The sequence below is a fragment of the Lactuca serriola genome, chromosome 2 (assembly GCF_051521515.1).
Source record: "Lactuca serriola cultivar US96UC23 chromosome 2, Lser_US96UC23_V15, whole genome shotgun sequence".
NCBI lineage: Eukaryota > Viridiplantae > Streptophyta > Magnoliopsida > Asterales > Asteraceae > Lactuca > Lactuca serriola.
Genome location: NC_136409.1, coordinates 210,415,142 through 210,440,550, shown reverse-complemented (window position 1 = coordinate 210,440,550; position 25,409 = coordinate 210,415,142). Strand labels below are relative to the sequence as shown.

General features: G+C 40.6%; 1 protein-coding gene across 2 annotated transcripts; it reads left to right on the top strand.

Annotated features, from left to right (window-relative positions):
• The first annotated feature begins 20,230 nt into the window (after positions 1 to 20,230).
• On the top strand, positions 20,231 to 22,026 carry LOC145088369 (uncharacterized). 2 transcript variants are annotated; one of them, XM_079026699.1, is made up of 2 exons: positions 20,231 to 21,532; positions 21,765 to 22,026. In XM_079026699.1, the coding sequence occupies exons 1-2, from the start codon at positions 20,875 to 20,877 to the stop codon at positions 21,782 to 21,784; spliced, it is 678 nt and encodes a 225-aa protein (XP_078882825.1). In that variant the 5' UTR covers positions 20,231 to 20,874; the 3' UTR covers positions 21,785 to 22,026. The 2 variants fall into 2 exon arrangements, with proteins under 2 accessions (XP_078882825.1, XP_078882826.1); XM_079026700.1 differs by having other exon boundaries at positions 20,234 to 21,421.
• The last annotated feature ends 3,383 nt before the right edge of the window (positions 22,027 to 25,409 follow it).

The following is a 25,409-nucleotide window of genomic DNA, read 5'->3' as shown; positions in this document are numbered from 1 at the left end:
CAGAATTATCACTATACTTCCAACTGTCCTTGAGCAACCAATCTTTGGTAAACCTTAGATTGTCCTCGACAATTGTTTAATCCTTTTAGTCATATCCAGTTCTAAACCTTTTCCCTTCTTAATGCCCCAGGCATTTGGAAAATTTTAGAAAGGATGAATATAGCACATGTAATCGATCCTATATCCGAAGCATATGGGAATCGATTCATGATGTCTCACATAAAGACTAAACCAGTCTTTTGCTATAATATGTCCATTTCAATTTGCCAAGTTCTCATAATTCAGATTATGAAAAAGGATGTCGTAATCATAATAGAATTTTAGAACGCAAATAATCGAAATAATCGACTCATATACAAAATTTCCTTATGTTGAGTCATTCCAACATGAAATTCATATATATATATATATATATATATAACCTTGACTAAATACGATTAAAACCTCAATCTAAGCTTTTAGATTTGAGATGAAGTATAATTTCCTCTCCCTTAATTATAGCAAAACAACTTTTTCCCAATTGAAACCTTTTGTTTTCTATAATTAACATTGCTAACTTGCAACCTTTATCATAATTATCATGCTCCCACTAACATGATGATTATTCGCATAACACTTATGCTCCGACTAGCTTTGACATGTACTCAGAAATCAGCTGACTTTCTTACCAAAGTTCAGATTTCTGATACTAGATTGTTTTGATAAAACTTTATCAAAATCATACACCTTCCCTTAGATAGCACACTTGTGTGTCTAAACAATTATGAAGAGGGATGCCGTAATCATAATGGTTAGACCTTTTTGCCACTTCTCACAAATCCAAGTTAGTGTGCCGGTAAACCACACACGCTCCACTAACGACTTTGAGAATGCAAATATCACAATTGCTATCTAAGCTAAAATCTACTTAGTGAAAGTGTTTCCTCACCATCATTTTCAAGAATTTGAGAGAAACCTTATGACACTTAGATTTGCTGGTGTATGTGTTCTTTATCCATGTGAATTGTCATAACCATAGTCACAAGACAAGGATAATGACAAATCCAAAATAATATGGATTGAACTCAATCTTAATTTCTTGCCACCTGGCAGCTCAAGGGCCTGCCATTGCTTCCAAGTTGTTGTGCAACTAATTGAGAACTCTAAGAACTCATACGCAAAGACAACTTTAACTGGAATGGGCACAGAATATGTCAACACGATAGGTTATAAACCTTAAGTCGTGTGCTAGGGAAGACCTTCAGGTTTTGTTCTTGATTAGTTCTTGAGACTTTCAAGACCTTTAAGACTCCCACTGTCCTCTTGACCTATAAGACTCCCTTGTCAGATATCCAAGAGATAGTGTGGATTCTAATCAAGATAAACACTTCACACAATTGGCCTAAGTTGGTCTTTGTTTTATCCAAAACATCACAACTTACCAATTTCAAATGTACAAGAGTAGAAAACTTTTACTCTTACATTTGACAAGTGTTTTAAACCTTCTTTAAGACATGTCACTCAAGTTATAATCTTGGAGTATGACTCTAAGACTTGTATTGGAACGAAGTATGACTCATCTTCTAGATTTAACCATTTCAACAATTCAAGATCCCTCTTCTTAGTCATAAGAATGCACTAAGACTTCCTTAGAGAACTAATTTTGATATGGTTTCTGAATCATTAAGATGATCACAAAACTGATACTAAAGTACTCTCCCATCTTTTTCAGATTTGAGAAACTTTTATCCTTCCGCCTAATTTGATTCTTCTTATTCGCTCTGACATACATTGGAACCTTTTCCAATGTCTCAGAGTTACACTTAAGCTTGTAAGTATAATCATATTTACTGAGCTTTAGTAAACTATGACGAATAGTCTTATCAATCTTTTGTGGTGGACTTAATCAGTGCACAAGAATGTGTACTCGATCCCTTAGTCCTTTACTTGACTCACACATCCATGTGAACAAGTAATTAGTCTTAATTTTTCCAATACTTGAAAGTTCTCATTCATCATGCTATATAACTTGCATGATTCCAAGTTTCGGTCCAATTGAAACTTGGGTGATGAGAATCATTCCTTATTTGGTAAACTTAGACATTACCACAAATGAAAGAATCAATTTCATATCTCCACTCTTGCTATTAATGGAATCATATAAGCAACAATTTTTCCTCAAATGCCATTGTAAGGATATTTCAAAAAAATTTCTTTTATTTTAAAACTTTGTGGAAAAAAAACTTATCCTTACAATCCATAAGCACATGAAAACTTGTTGTTATCTATTCCTAAGCAATATATCATAACTCCTAAGAAGTAGCTCAAGAATCCGATTTTTCAAACTATGCGATAGAAATCCATCTATGCGATCAGATTCAGCATATTCTTTCTTTAAGTTTCTTCACTTTTCTTTGATTCTTAAAACATCACCATGTGACCCAGTCACATCATGTATCAAGAATCTCAGAATACAAACTTAACAGAGTTAGATAGTGGACTTTACCTGAAGTAGAGTCAAACTTATTGACTTTAACATCCTTAGGTAAATTTGGCAGCTTCGCAACCAATGCCCCTTCCTTTGGCAATATAAACATATGGACCCTTTGATAATGGTACATGAGACTATCACAGACTTAGCTTTTCTCTTTACCATTTGGTCAACCGAGTTGACTATGGCCGATCCCTTTCCATTGGGAAGAGAATGCTTTACTAGATATCCAATGTCATCATTGTCAATGTCCATAAAATTTTAAGAAGTTGATCTTATCAAATAGATAAGATCATTAAGGGTCTTGTCATAGTCTGTTTCATAGGTGTTCCAAAAGAACTCACTATGTGACTTAGAAAGTGATTGAACCACCAACTTTCTCAAGACTTTGACACCCAACTCTCCCGGCTTGTCAAAATGTGACTACATCTCCAAGATGTGATCACACCTAGACCTTGCCTTGCCAATAGGGCTTGAGTGACCTTAAACTTTCAAGAACTTGTGGGTTAGGGAGAATAATTGGAGGAGGTGAAAGAAGTATGATATCCATGGGACATCATCTTCATTAGGAAACCTTGTTTCAAGAGATTTGGGAAGATCATAGGTGTCTAAACCAGACATCTTTTGGGAGATATTCAAGATAGTTGATTTTAAGTCCTTAATATGACACCCAATATGAAATATTAAGGCTAGCACCCAACAAACTATTTTATAACTTAGAAGAGGTATGCCGTAATCCAAGCTATAAAATATTTGAAGGTAGGTGAATGACGATTCACCAATTTCCACCAAGATAAACGAAATGTATTATTAGGTTTTAATTGGTTTTGAAACTCCTAGATCTTTGAGATTCATTGAACTATTCAAAGGCATGTTTCAATCTCGAGTGTGCCCTTCAGGTTTTGTGACTGGGATGCCGAGGATCACAAAACAAGGTGTGAAGTAACCATGCAAATCACTTGGTACCCTTAATAAATTACCCCTCAATCGATGTGTCGGTTAACCACACATGCTCCATCGATACTATGATAAATATTAAGTCACCCTTTACCTACCTTGTTAAGTCCAAGTTAGTGTGCCGGTTAACCACACACGCTCCACTAACGACTTTGACAAAGTGTAAAGTGTAATTTCATGGATTAGCACCTTATTCACATTTTCCTAAGTAACTAAGATTGGGTATTATTAAGAGTTTAGTTACTTAGTATTTTCATTAATACTTTTAATGAAGGGAGAATTATAGTCCTGTCAAACCCGTTCGGCTAACGACCCTCCACCGGTCAAGCAAGCGGTGGGTGAGAGTGGACACCCATTAAGTTTCCATTTTATAGGCAACAACCTTATACCCACCTTATAGACCGGCTTCGTGAATGAGGCGTACTAGCGGTAAGACTGACTTTACTCTTATACATATATATATTATTAACTTATAATATTATAAAGTATAAGGGTTGAATTTTAACTTTTAAAATTCTAAGGGCTAACTTGGAATTAAAGTATTCATAAGTGAAAACTTTACAAATTCCAAAACTTGAGGGCAAGTTTTGAAACTATTCAAAACTAATTAATTCCATAACTTATGTGTTTAAAGTAGTTTTAATCCAAAAACTCTTCAAGTTCCATAACTTGAGGACAAGTTATGGAAGACTTTAAACTAATAAAAGAACTAACTTTTTCTTTATTTTATAACTTATGGATTTAATTATGGTTACATATTTTTCTTTAATGAAGTGACTCTTGAACTTCCATAACTTGAGGACAAGTTATGGAGTCATAAAAAATTATTCAATGACACAAGACTCTTCATTTTTGTAACCATTGTCAACTTTTATGAGTTTTATGAGTCTTTAATGTGACTCTTCATGTAACTTGAGGACAAGTTACACAAACACATTTTATACTCAACTCTTAGATTAAAATGGATTGAAAACAACTATTTCACTCAACATTTCTATTAATCTAAGCAACTCATAAGAACAAGATAATTCAAATCAAACTTTTTCATGTAATTAGTCTAAACCTTAAACTAATACAAAACATGAATCTATTGACAATTATCTTTGAAAATGGATTAGCATGAACATTACCACATCAAAAATAAGTTTATAAGTTCAAAAACAACTTAGGGTAATGTTCCTAGTCCATTTCTAGCCAAAAACGTCGAATATATGCTGTCTGGGGCTCCTACTCGGCGAGTGCATGAACCTACTCGGCGAGTAGGATGATTTTACTCATGGACTCGGCGAGTTCATCAGTGGACTCGGCGAGTCCAGTGCCCAGAAAGCCAGAAAATCGAGTTTTTCAGCATTTTTCAGCAATTTGCATCAAGTATAAGAGAAAGCAAGCCTAGGCTCTGATACCACTGTTGGGTTTTGAGCATTCTAACACTCCTAAGTGTACATGCAACCCTAAATACCTTGGATCTATGTTTTCTCTATTATACATGCAAATAAGAACTTCCAAGGTATTATCCTGATCTAATATATAAAACAATGAATATAACAAGATAGAATACATACCTTTTATGTAGAAAAGTCTTCATGAAGCTTGACTGCCTAGTGCCCCAAGTGTGACACCTCAAATGGAATCACAATCATCAAAACACTTAGAATAACTTGAGAGAATTCTACAACTCATGAAATCGGCTAGCCCTCTCTAGAATAATCCTAGTGCATGATGGTATGCAACCCAAATGGACCATGTCGGGTCGGGTCAAGTCTTACCAATTATAGTTATGGACTTAGACATTAATCCAACAGATGCGAGGCCTTATACGTTGGGCGTACGAGGGTTACACTTAGCATACTCAGAGTTTAAGAAACCCTAATTTTAGTGTGTTGCACCCTATATAAATACCTTAATTCCCTAGGGCTGGCCTCTTTACCAACCCCCATATCTTCTAAACCCTAAAATCAACCTTAAGCCTCCATTGTTGTGTCTTTGAGCTTTTGAGAAGTAATTGGTGCTTATTTTGCTCATCTTGAAGGATTTAAATAAAGGTGAAGGTGCTTTGCTTGGTGGGAAGTTTAGAAATCCATAATCATCACTCATTTTTCAAGCTTCTAGAGGTATCAAGTCTAAACCTTGTCTTCTCCATGCTTATATCTCTTCATGTCTTAGTTTTTATGCTTTCGTTCCCTTTTTGGGTTGGTTTCATGAGTTAGGACGTTTGAAGGGATTATTATTTTAGATCTGAGCTTATTAGGAGTTTCTTAAGCATAAAGGTGCAAACTTTGTGGGGGTTTTTGGGCTCATGCATGCAATAAGTCATCTATTAAGTCATTTTGAGCTTTAAGAGCTTCACTTAGCCATGCATGAATGTAAAGTTAGCAACTTTATGTGATAATCTAGCTTAAGGAAGTCCAATCTACATTTTGGACTAATGTCTTAATGGATTAAGGGTTAAAAATGGAAGATGGTTGAATGGGAAAGTACGTTGGGCGTATAAGCCCTAAAGCATGTACACTTAGCGTATAGTTAAGTATGCCCCGTGTACTAAATCAGTGGGATTTGGATATTTTGGGTTTCAATTTGGGCCATTCTTTTGGGCTTAGATGCTTAGGGGTCTGTTGGGCCATCTAAATGCAAGTGTTTCGGACTAGGAATATTTTTGGGCCTTAAGGTGTGGACCATGTAAGGTTTTGGACCCAATTTGGAAAATTGGGCCATGAATGGGCCTTGGATTATTATTTTGGTAAATGGGCCTTTAGATTGTAGGTTTGGGCCTTAGTCTTAGACCAGACTAGGTAAGGGGTAAAAATGTCTTTTTACCCTACTTACGGACTGTTGGTTATGGATTTGAAATCCAAATATTTATGGGATGCTATTTGGTATTGATAGCTCGTGGATTTGTCAGACCAGTAGCCAGAGATCTTTCAGTGTGATTCATCAGTTTGATGTGAGTCTCTCACTATACTAATGGGTCGAAGGCACCAATACCGGCTCATTATTTGACATGTGGAAGTGATAGTTGTCTATGTGTTTACTTGTATGAAGACCCTGGGGATAGCCCATGGCACTTGTATTAAAGACCATGGGAGTAGCCCATGGCATGGAAGACTATAGGGGTAGCCTATGGCACTTGGATGTCAGGCCACAGAGGTAGTCCATGTCATTCTAGGGGAAAGACCATGGGGGTAGCCCATGGCAATCACATGTATGTTGCATGGTATTTTGTTATTGTATGTTATGTGGTATTTTTGGGAACTCACTAAGCTTCTGCTTACAGTTTGAATTGTGATTTCAGATACTTTCGATACTAAGGGGAATGGCCCATCTTGATGACACGACATTTACTCTCCACTATTTTTCGCACTTACAGATATTGTTACCCTGATAATGGAACATATTTAAGGTGTAATGGATTTTGGAAACAATTTATGGATGTAATTTCCTTTTTGAAATGAAATTTTTTATTTGGATTTTGGGTTGTTACATTAAGTCTTTTGGGCCAATATTGGGCCTTGGGTTTTTGGGCTATTAATGGGCCTTAGGTTTTGAGTCATTGTTGGGCCTTAAGTCTCTTGGGCCTTAGGTCTGTTAGGCTTGGGCCATGGGTTGATGGTGCCCATTAAGGGAAGGGTAAAATGGTCTTTTAGCCCTTAAGTACGTTAGTTGGTAATCTAGACCTTTTATAGGTTATTACCCTGGTTATTTATTAATGTTAATTTGGAATGTTCAATGTGAGGAGTCACGGTAGCAGTAGCCCGGGAGTGTGATTTGTCTACCTTCAAACTAAGGTGAGTCTCTTCACTATACTTATGGGTCGATGGCACCAATGCCAGCCCACTGGATTATGTAGTAGGATAATAGTGATATTTGTGGCACTTACTGATATGTATGTATGAGCTTGATGTCTTTGTGACTCTTGTTGGTATGATAGTATGCTTAGTTGTAGGGGTGAAATAGACCTGTACCGGTTGAAAGATACTAAAGGAGTCGGAAGGGACTCATGGAGTCGGAAAGGACTCAAGGGTAAAATAGACCCGTGAATGTTTTGTTATGATATGGATATATATGATGTAAGTATGATACGTATGGTATGTGGTATTTGGGGATCTCACTAAGCTTTGTGCTTACGATTTAAGTTTATGTTTCAGGTACTTCCAGTTCGAAAGGGAAGGACCCGGCTTGAGTGCAGGGCATCCAACCATGTTTTTCCTCACTTATATGATTCGGGAATTGTACTATGATAAATATTTTACTATGACATACTTTTGAAGGGTTGATATGAGATTTTGATGGTGTTTAGGTTGAAATAAAAATGAAATTTTTACTTATGATTTTTGGGATGTTACACCAAGGCTATGATACCAACTTGTAACATCCCAATTTACAACACAAAATTTTCATTTTTATTTATTCAAATATATCACTGTATAATTACAATATGCAGAAAACATGATGTGAATGCGCACATGTATAGTCAATCCTTGCCTTTCTCACGTACCGAGGAAGTACCTGAAAAACATTTATATTCAACTAGGTAAGCACGAATCTTAGTGAGTTTCCGGAATAGCATATACCACAATACATATAATGGCTCGCGACTTCTTTGTCGATCCACCAATAAAACATATAATGGCCTTCAACATAAATTTGATCCACCTTTTTGCCTTCAACATAAATTTGGTCTGCCTTTTTGCTTTCATCACAAAGTTGGTCCGCTACTTTTCCTTCAACATAAAGTTGGTTCGTTACTTAGCTTTTAGCATAAAGCTAGTCCGCCCGTGCCTATTGGCCTTCAGCACATGGTTGGTCCGCCCTCAACTTCCTACATAATATATCAACACACACATATACATGTGTGTATGTATGTATGTATATATATATATATATATATATATATATATATATCTTAGTATATTATTATACATACCTTACTATTTATATAAATAGATTTAAGACATCCAATGCTTTAAGCTGAATGTACAATAAACAATGCATTATCCGATCAAAAAGTTGAATCCTGAGATAGCTCTTGTCACCAAATTAGGAATGTGTTGAATAGGTCTCTAGCTCTTATCTCTTTTGACGTAGCCATTTTAATCTCCAATGGAGTCAATGTTGAATCCTGATATCTTGCATAATATCCGTCGACTCTCGCCTGATATGTACCACCTATCGACGGATAATAATTAAGGTGATTTAACTCATCATATGTTAGAAATTTGAGGATCACGGATGGCCGTCAGGGCCAGGTAGAGGCACCTGCAGCAGGGAGCAGGGCTTTTCAGATGACGACCTTGGAGACGCGAGCAACGCCGGACGTTGCAGGTATGCAATTTTCCCATTTTCAGTTCTTTTATTTGTGCATGATTTTATTGTTATGTTTCTGCATCATTATCGGTAAAAGTATTTTATTTTGAGTGGTTGATTGTGATCGAGTTATATGCCATCTGCATACCTTGGATATTTGTATGGTAGTTAGGGTATGTGCTCTAATGAAGAAGGTTTCGAAGGATGCAGTAACTGTAGCATGCTTGGGAGAGATTTGGTACGTCCCGCTAAGTTCGGAGTGGTACAGCGATTGTGATAGATTGGCTAAATCCCTAGCTATGGCGGGCTTGGGTTCCTCAGTAGATGGGTTATGGAATGGTAGCAAAGATCGGGATCTCTTTTGAGTATTGAGCAGCAAGGGGTAAGCAGGATCGAAGTGGGGGAGAATCCTCCGGGTGTGCCCAGAGAGGAGCACGCAAACCCAGAATGAGTACGTGACCTCCGAGAAGGAAGAGAAGTAGTTCAGCGTTTCATGGATTGAGGATTTCAGGGTTGGGAGTTTGAGAAACTCCCCATTAGCTAGTGCGTGTGATGGTAATGGTTAGTTATGGTTGAGAATTCAGGTTGTGGATCGCCCGTAGCACTCAAGGGAGTCAGAATGAGGATCTTGAGAGCTAATGGCACATGGGTGCCTTCGTTCTAGCAGTCAGCAATGGATGGTGATGTAAGACTACGGGTAAGTCGTAGCATTCCTTAGTAGTTTTGTTAGCGGAGTTGGGGCGAGGCCCTTATCTCCTAGTGATCAGATAGGGATCAGGAATGGGTAGTGGACGAGAATGATATGGAGTTTGCCTGTATAGCCCTAGAGGGGTGAGACCTTGGGAGAGGCCGCTCCAAGATATAGTTGGGTGAGACCCGTGGGCGAGACCCGTGGGCGAGGCCCGTATGAGATTAGCAGTGTAGATGAGACCTGGGAACAGGGTTGCTCAGTAGTATGGTTGGGTGAGACCCGTGGGCGAGGCCCGAGCAAGAATGATTAGATTAGTGGGAATAGAAGGATAGATGCGGGTGGGACCCATGGGCGAGGCCCGTGAGTTTTAGTAGCATAGGTGGGACCTGGTAGGGACCTTAGTGTCAAGTTAGGGGATCGAGAATCCCAGGTTTGTAGTGCCTGAATGGCAGAGTAGATTGAGCAGTTATAGGTGGTCGAAGTTCTTTGGAAGTCGTTGGGAGCGACTAGTGGTGGTGTTGGGACTAGCTACCGGTAGGAGCCGGTAATCCAGTCACTGATAGGTTGGTAGGGACCAGGGTGGTCTTAGTTTATCCAGAAGTCAGAAAAGGAACAACAGAATTGTCAGGCAGTGGCAATGCGAGCGTGCAGCGCATGGTGGAATTCAGTTAGTTGGTCGTGGGGTGCTCTGTACCAAACCATAGTAGAAAGAAATGTCCAGTGGATACTGGCGATAATGACCCGTACTGGTAAGCGGGGGTGATGGAGTTGGTGAAGGATAGGGCCTTCACAGTGATAGAAGGAATAGTTGGCTTTGGAGCATTGCCTTGGGGAGGCAAGGAAATCGCACAAGGAAGGAAGTGGAAAACCCCTATGGGTTCAGTGCAGTACTCGGTGAGTACCAGAAGGATCGTCGGTTGAGTAAGTTCTTTTTCTAAGTTTTTCAGGGTCAGGTTTGACCCGAGGGTTAACCGCAAGGTTTATGTTAGTCAGAATGACCAGGTGGAAGACCAGCGCAGGTAGGCGGCTGGTGTTGGGATAATTGGTGGGTATTGGAGGCGGATCGCAGGCGGTGGACCATGGCAAACTTCGAGGACGAAGTTTAATTTAAGTGGGGGAGAGTTGTAACACCCAAAGTTTTGAAGGCCAAGAAAGGAAAGAAAACCCTAAGTTTAGGGGTCGACTCGGCGAGTCCAAGGAGGGACTCGGCAAGTCCGAGCGGGATCCGAGTCGAGGAGTAAGTGACCGACTCAACGAGTCGGCCAAGTGGACTCAGCAAGTCTGGTCTGTGCGTGGAAAACCCTAAATTCGGGACATGGAGCCTATATAAACGTCTTAATCTTCTTCCTAAGGCTCCTTACTGCCTCTTAAGCCCTGGATATCAAACCCTAGCCACCATATCCTCTATTTGAACCATTTATTGCCTTCAAGAGTGCATTTAGCTTGGAGGAAGAAGAAGAATCTTGAGAGTGCAAGAAGGGGGCTGTAGATCCGGGATTGGGAAGACATTTATGAGCTTTTGGAGGTATAAATTAGTTCCTGGACCCTTTTTGCATCTAGATTTATGTGTGGTTGTTGGGGATCTTTAGCCATAATGATATTATGTTGAGTTAGGAGCCGGATCTGGAGTTGCTACTTCAGATCCAAGTGTGTTATGAGCTGGGGAAGCATAAAGTATCAGCCCTTGAGTCGATTTTGAAGCCCCTTGGCCTTAAACCCTAGTTTATGGTGCTTTTTGCCTAGATCTCCCTCTCTACACGTAAAGTTTGCAACTTTACATGGGGGATAGGCTTCGGATGGGTACATCTATAGTTTGGAGTCCATGCATGACTTGAAAGTCCTATGCATGTATGTAGATCTGAATGGACTCGGCAAGTCCTTCGAGTGGACTCGGCGAGTATCTTGAAGATGAGGAGGAACTCGACGAGTGGGATGAACAGCTCGTCGAGTCGGATGAAGATAGGCATGAACTCAGCGAGTTGGATGAACAACTCGGCGAGTTGGATGAAGATTGTCGTGTGCTCGGCGAGTCTGTTCTTAGACTCGGCGAGTCAGGTCGCGTAGTCCCAAACCCTTCGAGTTAAGATTCAAGTCAGCGAGTCGAGCAAGGACTCAGTGAGTTGGTCAGGATAGGATTCGGGAATCTATAGACTCGGCGAGTTAGGGGCTGACTCGGCGAGTCAAGTCGCGATTGGAAGGACTTTGAGCGTAAGAACTCGGCGAGTCAGTAAGTGGACTCGGCGAGTAGGGTTGACCTGGAATGTTGACTTTGACCAGGACTTTGACTTTGACAAGAGTTGACTTAGTTGACCTTTGAAGGTCAGTTAGACTAAGTGTTATGTTGATATTGGTAGCTCGAGGAGCTAGTGGAGCAGCAGTCCGGAGTCAGTGGTCAGGTAGCGGTCAAAGGAATTAGCAGCAGCAGTTCAGCGGTATCAGGTGAGTTTCCCTTTGTATGAATGGGTCTACGGCCACAATGCCGGCCCATGTAGTTATGAGTAGAAGACCCGGGGGTTAGCCCTAGGCACAGTATGCTAGTATGATATTCGGACAAGGTCCAATGATAGAGGGCGGGTGCCCAAGGAATGGTTTATGCGATATTTTATACTTGTATGTGCCTGGTAAGGAGGTGAGGGTGGGCGAGGTCCCGTATCTCACCAATAGCAGAGTGTGGATGGTGCTCCACATCTCAGTAGCAGCAGCCCAGGGGCGAGGCCCAAGTTAGGAAAGGAGTGAGGGTGGGTTGGGCCCGTATCTCACTATCAGTAGGAGTGTTGACGAGGTTCCATGACTCATCAGTAGCAGGACACGGGCGGGCCCAAAGATAGGCGAGGCCTTAGAACAAGAGTTGTTAGTATATGTTTAGCTTATGTGATGTTATGTGATATGTTCATGTGCTATTATATGTTAGTGGGCGGGGCCCTGTGACAGGCGAGGCCTAAGTGAAACAGATATGTATCCGAGCGGGGCTCGAAGCCAGGTGGGGCCTGGAGCGGCGGGGCCGTTGTAGCGGGCGAGGCCCGAGGTAGAGGGCGGGGCCCAGGATAGCGGGCGTGGCCCAGTATTTGCAGTGTGTGTTAGCTGCAGCTAGTTAGAGGGCTTGGCCCAGTATGTGCAGTGCGCAGTTATGCGCATGGTATGTGGTAGGGTGGGGAACTCACTAAGTTTCGTGCGTACGGTTTCAGTTTTGTTTTCAGGTACTTCCGGTAGCGGAGGGAGGAGCTCGGGGTGATCGCATGGCACACACCATAGATTTGTCAGCCTGGGAATGTTTACTCTGATAATAAACATGTGTTTTGAAAACTTATACTCAGATTATGTTTTGGAATGATGTCTTTGCTTAAAGTAATATTTTATTAAAAAGAAATTTTTGGTCTTAAATTTTGGGATGTTACAAGTTGGTATCAGAGCCTTGGTTTGAGGGATTCGGACATGCTCTCGAGCATGTCTGAACTCAAACTGAGGGATTGGTATAGAAGTTTTCAAAATGAAAAGACAGTTTTGTAAAAAGAGAGTTTTGGGAAAGAAAACAGTTTTAGAAAGGAAAAAAATAATTCAGAAAGAAAAGAACTTTGAAAAGAGAAAAAGGGTGTGGTGCATGCAATCAACCGAGCTCAAGTAAGTACCCCAAAATACCCATACAAGTTTATGTTATGATTATCAGTTGATAGAACAGTATGCTAGATTAGGACTAAGGATCTAGGAATGATGCCTTATGTGCCTATTATATGTGTTTGAGCTGCATGATAGTGCTGATTAGACAATAGTAGGATAGCCTGTTTAGGTTATGCCTGAGTTTATGAGTTTGTGTTGCATGCTAGTTCAGATTCTTGCTATGTGGATATGATTGCTTGAGTATGTTATGGTTAGATTTTCCCTTGTCCGAATGCTGCTTGCTTTGTGCATTGTGGGATTTTGAGTGATGGGAGTTAGCCATTAAGTGGATACGCCACGTCACATGTGATCAGGGTTGAATAATCTCAGAGTGCTGGATTTGGCCCTATTGCGCAGCTCGTTTGAGTCCAACCGTTGTAGGGACGAGTCCTTTACTTGAAGGATTATCTGAGCCTCATCACATGTGATGATATCCAGGTGATGGCTAATTGGCATCACAAGGAGACCTTCAGCAGCTGAGGACTGGTTGAGTTGAGTCAGAGGTTTCCCTAGGGTAAGCCTAGGATGAGATAGTGCTGGGAGCAGTAGTAGTGGATAAGGGACCTGGTGGAGTCAAAGCAATTCCTGAGGAGAGTACGGATAGATGTAGAAGGTAGTATGGGCCCGTACTACTGAAAGCAAAGGATCCGTACTTGATTCGGGAAGGGCCAAGACAAGACCGAGGACCTAGTAGGGGGTGTGTTTGGTCTCACAGCAGTGATGAGTTTTCTGATAGTGGCTGTGTTATATGTTTCAGCATGGTGACGTTGTGAGAGAGACCAGCGGGCGGATCAGGCGCCGGAGAGGGATCAGGCTTGGGTTCAGGGGCCGAGCAGCTCGAGGAGCGGATGAGAGAGTTGATATCAGCTGAGGTTACGCACAGTATCCTAGCTCAGACTCCTGTGATCTTTGGCACGGTCAAGGAGGGTATACTGGAGATCTTGGATGAGAGGCTGGGAGCCTTCCGTACCGAGATGATCGCGTTGTTGGGAGCGCGTACCTTGACATTTCGAGAGTTCAGGGCTTGCGGGGCACCAGATTATCATGGGGCTAGGGACCCCATTGCTAGCAGCAGATGGTTGGCTGATGTTGCCAACGCTTTTCGTACGAGCAAGTGTCCCGAGGGGGACAAGGTTAGGCTCGCCTCCTGTCTTCTGAAGGACAAAGCGAGGGATTGGTGGGAGGAGATTGGTCATGCTTTGGGGGACGATGCCGCGTTGGACGCGATGACTTGGAGCGATTTCTCAGCCAGGTTCAGGGCGGAGTTTTCGTCGATTATTGAGGTGCAGCAGCTGGCACGAGAGTTTCAGGATTTGACGCAGACTACTGAGACTGTGGCGGAGATCACCGCCAAGTTCAGGGAGAGGGCTCTTCTTGTACCGCAGTATGTCGCGGATGAAGAGATGAAGAAGGCTCGGTACCATGAGATGTTGAGGGATGACATCAGGGAGTTCATGAGCAGATCCAGCTGTAAGACACTGGAAGATATGATTTCTCGGGCTAGAGAAAGGGAAATTGATTTGGAGCAAATCCGGAAGAGGAAGCCGGATGAGGTTCAGGTAGCTGCGGGTTCGGGCAAAAGGTCCAAGGGATCGGATTCGAGACCGAGGGATCATCAGGACCGCAGTCGGTGCGGAAAGTGTGGCAGGGCGCACGGGGGCACATGCAGGAGTGGTAGCTGTGGTGAGTCTGGCTGTTTCAAGTGCGGTCGGACTAGTCATTTCAGCAGGGATGGTACTGTTACCGCCGCGCAGGGATCAGACTTGATATGTTTTCACTGCAACCAGCGGGGCCACAAGAAGGCCCAGTGTCCCAGTTTGTTTTCAGTAGGACGGGTGGTGGCACCCGGCCCTGCAACTTTGAGGATTACGGATGGCCGTCAACGCTGGGTAGAGGCACCTGCGGCAGGGAGCAGGGCTTTTCAGATGACGACCTTGGAGACACGAGCAACGCCAGACGTTGCAGGTATGCAATTTTCCCATTTTCAGTTCTTTTATTTGTGCATGATTTTATTGTTATGTTTCTGCATCATTATCGGTAAAAGTATTTTATTTTGAGTGGTTGATTGTGATCGAGTTATATGCCATCTGCATACCTTGGATATTTGTATGGTAGTTAGGGTATGTGCTCTAATGAAGAAGGTTTCGAAGGATGCAGTAACTGTAGCATGCTTGGGAGAGATTTGGTACGTCCCGCTAAGTTCAGAGTGGTACAGCGATTGTGATAGATTGGCTAAATCCCTAGCTATGGCGGGCTTGGGTTCCTCAGTAGATGGGTTATGGAATGGTAGCAAAGATCGGGATCTCTTTTGAGTATTGAGCAGCAAGGGGTAAGCAGGATCGAAGTGGGGGAGAATCCTCCGGGTGTGCCCAGAGAGGAGCACGCAAACCCAGAATGAGTACGTGACCTCCGAGAAGGAAGAGAAGTAGTTCAGCGTTTCATGGATTGAGGATTTCAGGGTTGGGAGTTTGAGAAACTCCCCATCAGCTAGTGCGTGTGATGGTAATGGTTAGTTATGGTTGAGAATTCAGGTTGTGGATCGCCCGTAGGACTCGAGGGAGTCGGAATGAGGATCTTGAGAGCTAATGGCACATGGGTGCCTTCGTTCTAGCAGTCAGCAATGGATGGTGATGTAAGACTACGGGTAAGTCGTAGCATTCCTTAGTAGTTTTGTTAGCGGAGTTGGGGCGAGGCCCTTATCTCCTAGTGATCAGATAGGGATCAGGAATGGGTAGTGGACGAGAATGATATGGAGTTTGCTTGTATAGCCCTAGAGGGGTGAGACCTTGGGAGAGGCCGCTCCAAGATATAGTTGGGTGAGACCCGTGGGCGAGGCCCGTATGAGATTAGCAGTGTAGATGAGACCTGGGAGCAAGGTTGCTCAGTAGTATGGTTGGGTGAGACCCGTGGGCGAGGCCCGAGCAAGAGTGATTAGACTAGTGGGAATAGAAGGATAGATGCGGGTGGGACCCATGGGCGAGGCCCGTGAGTTTTAGTAGCACAGGTGGGACCTGGTAGGGACCTTAGTGTCAAGTTAGGGGATCGAGAATCCCAGGTTTGTAGTGCCTGAATGGCAGAGTAGATTGAGCAGTTATAGGTGGTCGAAGTTCTTTGGAAGTCGTTGGGAGCGACTAGTGGTGGTGTTGGGACTAGCTACCGGTAGGAGCCGGTAATCCAGTCACTGATAGGTTGGTAGGGACCAGGGTGGTCTTAGTTTATCCGGAAGTCAGAAAAGGAACAACAGAATTGTCAGGCAGTGGCAATGCGAGTGTGCAGCGCATGGTGGAATTCAGTTAGTTGATCGTGGGGTGCTCTGTACCAAACCATAGTAGAAAGAAATGCCCAGTGGATACTGGCGATAATGACCCGTACTGGTAAGCGGGGGTGATGGAGTTGGTGAAGGATAGGGCCTTCACAGTGATAGAAGGAATAGTTGGCTTTGGAGCATTGCCTTGGGGAGGCAAGGAAATCGCACAAGGAAGGAAGTGGAGAACCCCTATGGGTTCAGTGCAGTACTCGGTGAGTACCAGAAGGATTGTCGGTTGAGTAAGTTATGTTTCTAAGTTTTTCAGGGTCAGGTTTGACCCGAGGGTTAACCGCGAGGTTTATGTTAGTCAAAATGACCAGGTGGAAGACCAGCGCAGGTAGGCGGCTGGTGTTGGGATAATTGGTGGGTATTGGAGGCAGATCGCAGGCGGTGGACCATGGCAAACTTCGAGGACGAAGTTTAATTTAAGTGGGGGAGAGTTGTAACACCCAAAGTTTTGAAGGCCAAGAAAGGAAAGAAAACCCTAAGTTTAGGGGTCGACTCGGCGAGTCCGAGCGGGATCCGAGTCGAGGAGTAAGTGACCAAATCGACGAGTCGGCCAAGTGGACTCAGCGAGTCTGGTCTGTGCGTGGAAAACCCTAAATTCGGGACATGGAGCCTATATAAACGTCTTAATCTTCTTCCTAGGGCTCCTTACTGCCTCTTAAGCCCTGGATATCAAACCCTAGCCGCCATATCCTCTATTTGAACCATTTATTGCCTTCAAGAGTGCATTTAGCTTGGAGGAAGAAGAAGAATCTTGAGAGTGCAAGAAAGGGGTTGTAGATCCGGGATTGCTCGAGTCAGCGAGCAGAGCAAGGACTCAGTGAGTTGGTCAGGACAGGATTTGGGAATCTGTAGACTCGGCGAGTCAGGGGCTGACTCGGCGAGTCAAGTCGCGATTGGAAGGACTTTGAGCATAAGAACTCGGCGAATCAGTAAGTGGACTCGGCGAGTAGGGTTGACCTGGAAGGTTGACTTTGACCAGGACTTTGACTTTGACAAGAGTTGACTTAGTTGACCTTTGAAGGTCAGTTAGACTAAGTGTTATGTTGATATTGGTAGCTCGGGAAGCTAGTGGAGCAGCAGTCCGGAGTCAGTGGTCAGGTAGCGGTCAAAGGAATTAGCAGCAACAGTTCAGCAGTATCAGGTGAGTTTCCCTTTGTATGAATGGGTCTACGGCCACAATGTCGGCCCATGTAGTTATGAGTAGAAGACTCGGGGGTTAGCCTTAGGTACAGTATGCTAGTATGATATTCGGACGAGGTCCAATGATAGAGGGCGGGTGCCCAAGGAATGGTTTATGCGATAGTTTATACTTGTTGTCTGTATGATACTTGTATGTGCCTGGTAAGGAGGTGAGGGTGGGCGAGGTCCCGTATCTCACCAATAGCAGAGTGTGGATGGTGCTCCACATCTCTGTAGCAGCAGCCTAAGGGCGAGGCCCAAGTTAGGAAAGGAGTGAGGGTGGGCTGGGCCCGTATCTCACTATCAGTAGGAGTGTTGACGAGGTTCCATGACTCATCAGTAGCAGGACACGGGCGAGGCCCAGAGATAGGCGAGGCCTTAGAGCAAGAGCTGTTAGTATATGTTTAGCTTATGTGATGTTATGTGATATGTTCATGTGCTATTATATGTTAGTGGGCGGGGCCCTGTGACAGGCGAGGCCTAAGTGAAACAGATCTGTATCCGAGCGGGGCTCGAAGCCAGGCGGGGCCTGGAGCGGCGGGGCTGTTGTAGCGGGCAAGGCCCGAGGTAGAGGGCGGGGCCCAGGATAGCGGGCGTGGCCCTGTATTTGCAGTGTGTGTTAGCTGCAGCTAGTTAGAGGGTGTGGCCCAGTATGTGCAGTGTGCAGTTATGCGCATGGTATGTGGTAGGGTGGGGAACTCACTAAGTTTCGTGCGTACGGTTTCAGTTTTGTTTTCAGGTACTTCCGGTAGCGGAGGGAGGAGCTCGGGGTGATCGCATGGCACACACCATAGATTTGTCAGCCTGGGAATGTTTACTCTGATAATAAACATGTGTTTTGAAAACTTATACTCAGATTATGTTTTGGAATGATGTCTTTGCTTAAAGTAATATTTTATTAAAAAGAAATTTTTGGTCTTAAATTTTGGGATGTTACACTTAAAGCAAGCAACATTTTGTTGGATATTGACATGAACCCAAAGATATCAGACTTTGAACTCGCAAGAATGTTTACAGAACAGGAAAACGAAGCAAATACAAATAACATAGTTGGAACTTTGTAAGAATCCATTAGTTAATCATCCAACTTTATATATATATATATATATATATATATATATATATATATATATATATATATATATATATATATTCAAAAGAAATGTTCAAAGGTTCACGAAATTTTTTCTACAGGGGTTATTTATCACTAGAGTATACTCTAGATGGGATTTTCTCGGAAAAATTAGATGTCTTCAGTTTTGGTGTTCTTGTGCTGGAAATAGTAAGTGGGGAAAAAATAGAGGATTCTCATATGAAAATGACAGTGATAATCTTCTTGCACATGTAAGTTTTTTCTTGCACATGTAAGTTTTTTCACCGGTGAACTATATATATATATGGAAAAGATTTCCACCAACCAATATATGAATGTTGTGTCATAATTTGTTTATATTTTTATTTTCTTTTATTTCCCTAATACAATTATTTTTCAAATATTTTTTAAATATCAATTATATATATAAATTTTATTTTATTTTGTTGGGGGTTACTATGTTTTAGGCATGGAGACTCTTTGAAGAAGGTAAGGCTATGGAGTTGCTTGGTATGCATATGCGGAATTCATGTGTAGCCTCAGAAGTAGTTCAATCAATAAATATAGGCCTTTTATGTGTCCAACATCATGCAAACGACAGACCAATTATGTCATCTGTGGTTTTGATGTTTGGTGAAGAAGGGGCATTGCCTCGACCTAAAAAACCTGCATTTTTTGCCAAAGGGAGTGTGCCTCAATGTTATCTAGTTTCTGGCAATGACATCACGATGACAACATTAGAAGCTCGATAATATGGATATGTGTTCATGTCAAGGTCCATTTTGTGATCATAAGTCCTTGATTATCTTTCTCGCATGCATATGTTAAAGACGCATCAACATAAATAATGTAGAATCTAGGGCCGTAAATATGTTTTGTTGCATACTACAATTGTTTGAATAAGACTTACTTTCAATAGTCTGTTGAAATGTATTATGTATACATGCATTATGTTTATTTGATGATATGGAATGACAAGAAAAATAATGTCTGCATAAAATATATGAAGATTTCAAAGTCATACACTACACACGTACAAAAAAGCAATTTATAAGAGAGTACGTACACCAACTATTTACAAAAGAGGACATACATTAGATAAGCACATAGCACGCATAAGTGCATAAATTTAAGTATATTTTAATAGGCAACACTAACAAATCATGAAAACACATATAAAGTACTCAAGATTCATAAAAACAATTAATCAAACACATGGCATGCATGAAGAGATTTATTTATAAAATCCACTTACTAGACATCAAAACAAAAACAAATTTGATATTCAATATGCAAAGACCTCTTTTCGTATAATTACCTACCCCAAGAGCATTATCAGAGTAATATTCGTAAAAAACAATCTTTGCTTTCATATCCCACACCACGCCCACATAGACCAATAAATGATCTTTGCTATGGGACCCAACATCAACCATTCTAGAAACAAACATCTATATAAACAACGATCCTTCAGTGTTAGACTGTTATTACCGATATTATAGTTAGAAGGGTATTTTAGTCTTTTCCACTGTATTTTATTATGAGAAGTTAGTTTGTTAGCTTAGTCTGTTACGTTTCTTTTCATGTATATATGATAAAATGATTAGAGAAGTAAATTAACGAAGAAAGTCATCTTTTTCATATTCCATTGTTATTTTTTCCATTGCAACTTTAAAATCTAACATGGTATCAGATTAGGGTTTCTTTATTCTTCATACTCTGTTCATCTCTGCTCATCATGCCTCAATCAACACCTAATTCCACAAATGCAATTGATTCTTCTGATCCTTTTTACATCAGTACATCTGATAATCCTGGTTCGATTCTTGTATCCAATGCATTTACTGGTGTTGGATTTGCTTCATGGAAGCGATCTATGACAATTTCGTTATCGATCAGCTAAGAACAAAATTGGATTTATTGATGGTTCAATTGTTGTTCCTGCGATCACTTCTTCATCTTATTCATCGTGACATCGTGCTAATTCTATGGTAATTAGTTGGATTCTCAATTCCTTATCCAAGAACATTGTTGATAGCGGTCTCTTCTTGTCTACTGCTCATGAGATTTGGAAACAATTGTCTCAACGCTATGAACAGTCTGATGGAGCTTTGATATATCAAATTCATCAACAACTCTATTCTCTATCATAAGGTTCTGATGATTTCTGTTCTTACTTCACAAAATTGACACGGATTTGGGATGAATTAAGCATGGTTCGATCAATTCCTGTTTGCTCCTGTGGAGCTTCAACTGCTATCAGCAAATATTTTGAAGAACAAAAGTTAATTCAACTGCTCATGGGACTTGATGATTCTTATAAAATTATTCGAGGACAGATACTAATGATGAAGCCTCTCCCTACTATTTCAACTGCATATTCACTCATCTTTCAAGAAGAGCGCCAAAGAGGTATCACTATCAATTCTGGTACAACATCTGAATCAATTGCAATGCATGTGTCAACTGATCAATCTGCTCTTAAGAAGACTCTTGTATGCAATCACTGTAAGAAACCGGGACATACAAAGGCTCAATGCTATCGTCTTAATGGATTTCCTGCTAATTTCAAGTTTACAAAATCCAAAAAGGACGACTCCAAGACTGGTGGCTCTTCTTCCAATAGCAGTTCTAATGCTTCTATTTCTCAAGATCAATACCATCACTTGCGTCAACTGTTGAACAACAGTCATATCAGTTCTTCATCAACCAGTCAAGCAAATAATGTCAATCTTATTGATGATTCAATGAATCCTGAAGGTATTTTCTCATTCAAGAAATTCGCAGCTAATGTCTATAAGTCTGCTAATTCTTTACACACTCATTTTTCTTGGATTGTGGACTCAGGAGCCACAGATCATATGTGCTCCGGTAAGTCTTTTTTCTCCTCTTTGATCAAATTATCTCAACCACAGTTTATTGGATTACCAAATGCAATGATGCTTCTGTATCATTTATTGGTACTGTCAAACTTCATGATTCTATTGTTCTTGAAGGAGTATTATATGTTCCTTGTTTTAAGTATAATCTCATTTCCATTCCAAAACTCACTTCTCAGTTAAACACCTTTGTTCTGTTTACTGATCACAATTGTATGTTGCAGGAGCCTTTGTCAAAGAATAAACTTGCTCTTGGTGTTTTTGGCAAAAGAGTTCATGATTTCTATGTTTTTTATCATAGATCTATTCAGCAAAGCCTATTTTTTTTGTTTTTCTACTGTTAAACATTTGTTCAATAATCAAGGGTCTGTAATTGATAAAGTTTCATTCTCTATGTTATGTCATAGGAGATTTGGTCACATTCCTTTGTACAAACTTTCTCAATCGTCTTTGGTTAATTCTAAATATCATGATCCTTCAATAGAATCTTGTGATATATGCTTCAAAGCTAAACATCATCGTTTACCCTTTCCTACTAGTGTGTCATCTTCTACCAAAAAAAAATTATTTGGTTCATATTGATGTTTGGGGACCATACAAACATATTTCTTATGATGGGTATAAATTTTTTGTGACCATTGTTGATGATTTTAGCAAACATACTTGGGTTCACATGATTACACACAAAGGGTATGCTCTTGCTGTCATAAAACAGTTTGTGATCTTTATCAAAACTCAATTTCATAAAGTAATCAAGATTATAAGAACATATAATGCTTATGAACTGGGGTCAAGCAAAGAAGGCGTTACTTTTTATCAATCAATGGGGATAATTCATCAAAAATCAACACCATTTACCCCTCAACAAAATGGAATTGTTGAGAGGAAACACATGCACATTCTTGAAGTTTCACGCACTTGATACTTTCAATATGGTATAGGCAATAGTTATTGGACTGAATGTGTCAGGACTGCAGTCTATCTTATTAACAGAATTCCTTCACAAAATCTACACAACAAAACACCTTTTGAGCTGTTGAATAACAAGGTTGCTGATTTGTCTAATCTCAAAGCTTTTGGTTGCTTGTGCTTTGTTACCACTTCAATTGTTCACAGAGATAAATTTATGCCACGTGCTCATCCTTGCATTCTTCTTGGATACCCTTTACATCAGAAAGCATACACGGTTCTCAATTTGGTAACCAAGAATGTGCACATTGCTAGAGATGTCAAGTTTTTTGAAGAGATATTTCCTTTACACTCTCTTTCAACTTCACCAATTTCAAATACCCAATCTCATTTTCCACTTAATTCTCAAGATACCTCTACTTCTTTTGTAGCAAATAACCCGAATCCATCTGATTCTTCACAGAATGACGATATTACCCTTGCTCCCAATCCACCAGTTATCCATGATTCTGTCCCTACTTCTCGTCCTTCAAGAACTAGGCAACCTCCTTCACACTTAAAATATTATATATGCAATTTTGTTGATTCTTCATCTCATGTTTGTTGTCACACTATCACCAATCTTTGCATTCCTCACAATTCGGTTGATCAACCACTTCTCAATTCAACACATCCCATTCAAAAGTCTTCAATGTTACAACATCTATAGTTGAACCTGCTTTCTTTCATGAAGCTAAAGGCAATCCTAATTGGGAGGATGCTATGAAACAAGAATTGGTTGCTCTTGATGCTAATCGAACATGGGATATTGTCAAATTACCCAAAGAAAAGAAACCAATTTCTTGTAGATGGGTCTACAAACTTAAATACAAATCTGATGGTTCTATTGACAGGTATAAAGCCCGACTTGTTGCTAAAGTTTTACTCAAAAACCAGGAAGAGATTATCACGAGACTTTTTCTCCAGTTATCAAGTTCAACACCATCATATGTCTTGTTTCTTTGGCTGTTAAAAGAGGGTGGGACATTCAACAACTCGATGTTAACAATGCTTTCCTTCACGGAGATTTACACGAAGATGTTTATATGAAGATGCCACCTGGTCATTCCATCACAAAACCCAATCTTGTTTGCAAACTTCGTAAGTCTGTATACGGCTTGAAACAAGCATCACGACAATGGTATGCAAAATTATCTCACGCTTTACAAGTTCAAGGATTTGTCTCATCTTTGAATGATTACTCTCTCTTTTTAAAGACGACTCAAGATCCAATTGTTATAGTTGATGTATATGTTGATGACATATTAGTTACCGGTAACAATCCTCAAGAAATTTCAACTCTGAAATCATTTCTTCATGATCAATTCCGCATTAAAGATTTGGGGACCATTCACTATTTTCTTGGTTTACAATTTGATAAGGTTAATCAAGGAATGGCTATACATCAACAAAAATACATTAAAGAGTTGTTACATTCATATTCTATAGTTGATGTTCCTTCGGTATCTACACCATTACCACATAATATCAAATTTACTACCACAGAAAAACTCACTGATCCTACAAGTTATCGACAATTGGTTGGAAAGTTGAATTTCCTTTTACACACAAGACCAGACCTTTCATTTGCAGTACAATTCTTGAGTCATCACAACCAATCCCCAACTATAGAGCATTACAGTGTTGCTTTACATGTGTTACGCTATCTAAAAGGAACTCTTAGTCAAAGTCTTTTATTCAACAGTAGTTCCCATTATGCTCTTGAAGCATATTGTGATTTCGATTAGGCTTCATGTCCTATCACTCGACGATCAATGAGTGGTTTCTTCATCTTATTTGGAGGCAGTCCAATTTCTTAGAAGTCCAAGAAACAAGTTACCATTTCACTATCTTCAGCAGAAGCTGAATATCGCTCAATGAGACGTGTTTGTACTGAATTAGCATGGTTATCTAGACTTCTCACTGATTTTGATGTCAAGGATATAACCCCTATACCTTTAAAATGTGATAATATGGCTGCAATCTACATTGCATCCAATCCAGTATTTCATGAACGGACGAAGCAGATCGAGCTGGATTGTCATTTTGTTCGGGAGAAATTACAAGAGGGATTGATTTCTTTATCACATGTTCATACTTCTCTTCAAAAAGCTGACATCTTTACTAAATCTCTTCAACCAAATTTGCATTTGGAAGCTGTTTCCAAGCTGGGATTTGTTCCTTATCCTCCAGCTTGAGAGGGGGTGTTAGACTGTTATTACCGATAATATAGTTAGAAGGGTATTTTAGTCTTTTCCACTATATTTTGTTATGAGAAGTTAGTTTGTTAGCTTAGTCTGTTACGTTTCTTTTCATGTATATATATGATAGAATGATTAGAGAAGTAAATTAATGAAGAAAGTCATCTTTTTCATATTCCATTGTTATTTTTTCCATTGCAACTTTGAAATCTAACATTCAGGGGGATCACTACATAAAAACGCATAATAGTAGAAACAAACATCAACAGACGAACGGATGGAACACGTATAAAGAGTTCAATCACAAAAAGATGCATACGTGGTTATATATTGGAAAGTCGAAACAAAGAACGCATGCGACATGATTGCACAATTCCATTGCGAAAGTTACTTTTCCAAATTTCAGTCCATTCTATTCCCGATCGGTCTCTCTTCATATTGGCTGTGGCTAAGCAATAACGTGTTGGTTAATTTCGGGGACCATTGAGCTGGGCTTTAGCTGTGGCTCATGATAACACCCTCAGGGCTGGGTTCAGCGTGAGAAAACAAGTATATTATGATAAATAGTAACGAAAACTATTTTTTAACTATATAAAATATCTAAAAATTAGTTGAAGTAAAATTTTGAGTGACAAAGAAGTTTTTTCTTAGACATATCTTTGCTATACTAAAATTTTAGTGATGAAAAGTTTTTGCTTAGACATATCTTTGTTATAGGTA

Excerpts from the sequence above, each read along its gene's own strand:
- LOC145088369 (XM_079026699.1), top strand. The coding sequence starts at position 20,875 with ATGGTTCGATCAATTCCTGTTTGCTCCTGTGGAGCTTCAACTGCTATC. Across the intron at positions 21,533-21,764 it reads CACAGATCATATGTGCTCCG|GAGCCTTTGTCAAAGAATAA; the intron begins GTAAGTCTTTTT and ends TGTATGTTGCAG.